Source organism: Piliocolobus tephrosceles, chromosome 16, assembly GCF_002776525.5.
Source record: "Piliocolobus tephrosceles isolate RC106 chromosome 16, ASM277652v3, whole genome shotgun sequence".
Classification (NCBI taxonomy): Eukaryota; Metazoa; Chordata; class Mammalia; order Primates; family Cercopithecidae; genus Piliocolobus; species Piliocolobus tephrosceles.
In genome coordinates, this window is record NC_045449.1 from 36,397,439 (window position 1) to 36,402,325 (window position 4,887).

The window sequence follows — 4,887 nt, forward strand, 5'->3', positions numbered from 1 at the left end:
CTACAAGTGGGATTAGGTATCATTTCTTACAATGTCTTTGTTTTACTAGTAAGGTACTAAAGCCCAGAGACCAGTCCAAGACCATGCAGGTCCCTTGCCAGTGTGGGAGACCACCCAGTCCTGGCAGCCAGTGAGCCTGGCCTGGCTTACCTTGCTCTGGCCAGTGTACTTCCCTGCTCTGGGACTTGGTTTGTTCCTCAGGTTAAAGAAGAACCTGAGTTCTGGTTCTGGAAGAGTGATGAGTTGAGGATCCATATCTCAGAAAGGCAACTTGGTCAGATAAACAGACAAAGCTCTAGGTAACCAAGCAAGGAAGCTACAATATGCAAATGAATGGATTGTGGCTTTCTTTCTGGTTGGTTGAAGGGGCCCTGATGTCACAATTCTAGGGTTTCTCCACTCCGAATGATCGTGTCTCTAGCCAAAAATATTTATTGACCTGGCTGGTCTCTTGGCTTCCTCTCTTTGTCCAACGTAGAAGAGAGACAATGGAACCCCTCTACCAGGCAGGGTCCATTCTTATGACGGTGAATACCTTACAGGGGAAGAAAATGGTAGAGAGTGGCCTCCAGTCTGGAGACTTTTCCCTGTCCCAGTCATGGCCCTCCTGCCTCCCGCCACCTGCCGACTTGGAGATCCTGCAGCAGAAGGTGGCCGGGGTGCAACGGGAGCTGGAAGACTTTAAGAAAGAGACATTGAAGTCCATCCATTACCTTGAAGACTCCTTCTGCGAGATGAATGGTGCCCTGGTGCAGCAGGAGGAGCAGGCGGCTCGCGTGAGGCAGCGGCTAAGGGAGGAGGAGGACCGTGGCATCGTGCGCAACAAGGTTCTCACTTTCCTGCTGCCACGCGAGAAACAGCTCCGGGAGCATTGCAAGCGGCTGGAGGACCTGCTGCTGGACAGGGGCCGCGACGCCCTGCGTGCCACCAAGAAGAGCCAGGCTGACTGAACCTTGTGGGTAGCACTAGCCAAGCGCCAAGTAGATGATTCTTTTTTTTTTTAAAAGGAAGGACAAACCCCAAGTCCCCACCCACTTACTTTCCTTTTCTCATTTCCATTGCTTTCCTTCTACCTAAATAACACCTTCCTGAGAGGCAAAAAGACTTCAATATGTTTTTTTGGTGAAATTCCATTTATGCAGCACTCTCAAGGAAGGAGGCACCCCACTACTAAGTCAGGCCCCTGTAACTTTCACTTGAACTGTTTTCCTGTTTGCAATGGTACTATTGCTCAATGTATACTTTTTTTTTTTTTTTTACAGTTTTTTTTTTAATTTTTTTTTCTGAACAGATTTCCCTTTTTTTTTTTTTTTTTTTTTTTTTTTTTAATGATTCAAGGCTCTCATAATTTGAGACTTAATGTGTGGTCAACTGATACCATGTCACGTAACTCATGATCTCCCCAGAGGGGTCAGACTGCTTGCTCGTGCACTAACACTACCCCAGATTGCTCTGTTTTTAGTATTCTAACCCTTGCCTGTATGGTCTTTCTGTCTGCCTTCGCTGTTAGACTGTCACATCTCACTTTTCTTTGCTGTGTCTTTCTACCTCTGCTTCCTTTCCTGCGGACTGGCCAAACAGAATGACAGAGCTTATTAGGACTGTGTGGGTGGAACTCGCTGAGCTTTAGTGACCGATAATGCAACACCTCTGAGATGGGACTAGGAAGTGGGGAAACTGATTTCTGCGTTTGATCCATGGAGCAGGAATTGTCACAATGCCTGGCCATTTATCAGGCAATACAGACATACCATCCCACTTACTTCCATAGGCACTCATTGGAGGTGAGTGTTGATTTTGCATGGTTCACACTGGGAGACTGGCCACAGAAGGCAAGTCCAGTACCCAAAGTCTGCACCCCAGTAAGTGGCAGGGCCATGGTTTAAGTCCAGGTCAGCTGTGCTCATTTGCCTCCTGCTGCGCCCCTCTCTGCTCCCCAGTTTTGGAACCACTTTAGGCTGTTCATGGACGTGTTCTGGAAGGCTGAGGCTGTCACATGGGTGGTTTGGGAGTTCATTAGCTGACACTATACCTTTTTTTTCCAATTAGTCTTCTATTTCATCAATTCATATATCTTCTCTCTGGCTGCCCAAATGCTGCCATGCAGCAGGGATCCTCCTCTAAACAGCACAAGTGAGGTGCCTGGAGACGAGAGCCAGTGCCTGAACAGAGTCAGGTCTGTTTTTCCAGCTCTGAGCTTACAGCAGATTCCATATCATCTGATCTTCTGTGGCAGTCTCATCCTCCCTCTTTCTTCTGTCATAGAATCTCCCCAGATAAGATTTGAACATCTGGAACTCCCAAGCTGCACTTCCCAAAAGGACCCTGTGACCCGTGGTTAATTGTAATACCCATCCAATAGCCATCTACCATGAAGGGCTGCATCCCTACTCTAACTTTAGGCAGTTTTTGTTGTTGTTGCTGTTGTTTGTTTGTTTGTTTGAGATGGAGTCTCTCTCTATCACCCAGCCTGGAGCGCTGGAGTGCAATGGTGTGATCTTGGCTCCCTGCAACCTCCACCTCCCAGGTTCAAGCAATTCTCCTGTCTCAACCTCCCAAGTAGCTGGGACTACAGGCGCATGCCACCATGCCCAGCTAATTTTTGTATTTTTAGTAGAGATGGGCTTTCACCATATTGGTCAGGCTGGTCTCAAACTCCTGACCTCAGGTGATCACCCACCTTGGCCTCCCAAAGTACTGGGATTACAGGAATGAGCCACTGTGCCCAGCTGCTGTTTTTTTTTTTTTTTTTTTTTTTTGAAGAGAGGCTTACTCTATTGCCCAGGCTGGAGTGCAATGGTGTAATATTAGTTCACGGCAACCCGGCTTTCAAGTGATTCTCCTGCCTCAGCCTCCCGAGTAGCTGGGATTTCACCACCCACGCACCACCACGACTGGCTAATTTTTGTATTTTTAGTAGAGATGGGGTTTCACTATGTTGGCCAGGCTGATCTCAAGCTCCTGACCTCAAGTGATCCTCCCGCATTGGCCTCCCAAAGTGCTAGCATTACAGGCATGAGCCACTGTGCCCAGCCTTTAGGCAGTTTCTTTGGAGGATTTAGCTGAAGTATTAATGATGGTGATACTAACAATATGAATATTATTACTAATATAAGAGCTTAGTGTTATCAAGAATATAATATAGTCCAGGCACCATGGTTGGCCCTTTGAAGGTAAGTACTGCTGTGGTTTGAATGTCCCTTCCAAAACCCATGTTGAAGATTTTTTTTATTTGTTTTTTTGTTTGTTTGTGTGTGTGTGTTTTTTTTTTTTTTTTTTTTGAGAGGGAGTCCCTCTCTGTCACCCAGGATGGAGTGCACTGGCACATTCTTAGCTCACTGCAGCCTCTGCCTACCAGGTTCAAGTGATTCTCCTGCCTCAGCTTCCCAGTTAGCTGGGATTACAGGCGCCCACCACCACAGCGAGCTAATTTTTATATTTTTAGTAGAGACAGGGTTTTGCCATGTTGGCCAGGCTGGTCTCAACTCCTGACCTCAGGTGATCCACCCGCCTTGGCCTCCCGAGGTGGGATTGCAGGCGTAAGCCACCACGCCCGGCCTCTCATGTTGAAATTTAATTCCAAATGTAACAGTGTTGGGAGGTGGGGCCTTTATGTGGTAATAGATTAATGCTATTATCACAGGAGCTTGGTTGGTTATCTTAGGAGTAGGCTCCTCATAAAGGGATGAATTTGGCCCCATCAGATTTCCACTGACATTGACATTTCTTTGGCCATACCTGGGTTGCTTGCCCACCCTAAACCAATTATGAAAAGAGGACAGCAATTGCTACAACGCTGCTCCTGGGCCTGGACACTTCAGTTACCCAATATTCAAAGAAAATCAAGGTTCCATTAGTGAGGCTGGTGGTAACCAACCCCAGCTGCCACATCCTCAAGTCTTATTTTTCTGTACCATGGATACTGAGGGCCAGGAAGAAGACAGCTCTGGGAGATGGCACTGGCTGGGCAGTGTTATGCAGTGTGGGTGGCTGTTGCATGGCTGCAGGGAGCACGGAGTTAGGTCTGGGAATTGGGGAGATGGGCTGGGTCTAGGTGCAGGTACACCTCAGTGCTGTGGGTACAGGCCCACTGTCTTCAGTTGCTTCACCTTCATCTGCCTGATACCCAGCCTTCACCCTTGAAGTCAGAGGCTTGAGATGACCCAAAGGGTGCCAGGGAGACTTTGCGACCCCTTGGTCATTAAAACAGGCAGCCACTCTTAGAGATGCTATCAGTTAACACCATCCAGGGCAACCAACTTGTTCCAGTTTAATTGGGATTGTTCTAGTTTTAAAAAGGAAAGTCCCTCAGGCCAAGATCGCTCTCAGTCCTGGGCAAGCAGGGATGGTTGGTCACCTGCACTAAACATAAACATACTGTGGGGTGATCCAGGTGAGGTTGTGGGTGGGGCAAATCACAGGAGCTCAAGGCAGGAAACAAGGATGGTAGAGGCCATACATGCCAGGTCAGTGCATCTCTGCTGTCATTTTTAGCCAGAGGAGGCTGGCCTGTTCATTCTGCAGCTGGAAGAGCTTGTCTTTGTGTCCATTTCTCCTCCCCACTCTCCAATCCTTGCCTTCCACCTCAATCTGACAAGAAAATTTGAGAGTGAGGCCTTTCCCGAGCAACTTTTGAGATCCTTCTGGGGACCCCTGAGATTCCTCATTAGACCACAACTCACAGTTGCACCCTTAGTCCTGGAGGACAGAGGAAACCCATGGTGGATTGAAGAGCCAAGGAGAGGCTGGGTGTGGTGACTTATGCCCGTAATCCTAGTGTTTTGGAAGGCCAAGGTGAGAGGCTCACTGGAGGCCAGGAGTTCGAGGCCAGCCTGGGCAACATAGTGAGACCCTGACTCTACAAAAATAAAAGAAATTAGCTGGGTG

General features: G+C 48.1%; 1 protein-coding gene across 1 annotated transcript; it reads left to right on the forward strand.

Annotated features, from left to right (window-relative positions):
• Nucleotides 1-435: 435 nt before the first annotated feature.
• On the forward strand, nt 436-1,284 carry CCDC182 (coiled-coil domain containing 182). Its single transcript, XM_023204581.3, has one exon. The coding sequence runs from the start codon at nt 489-491 to the stop codon at nt 948-950; it is 462 nt and encodes a 153-aa protein (XP_023060349.1). The 5' UTR covers nt 436-488; the 3' UTR covers nt 951-1,284.
• The last annotated feature ends 3,603 nt before the right edge of the window (nt 1,285-4,887 follow it).

Bases quoted from the DNA above. Each gene is read 5' to 3' on its own strand.
- CCDC182 (XM_023204581.3), top strand. From the start codon at position 489: ATGGAACCCCTCTACCAGGCAGGGTCCATTCTTATGACGGTGAATACC.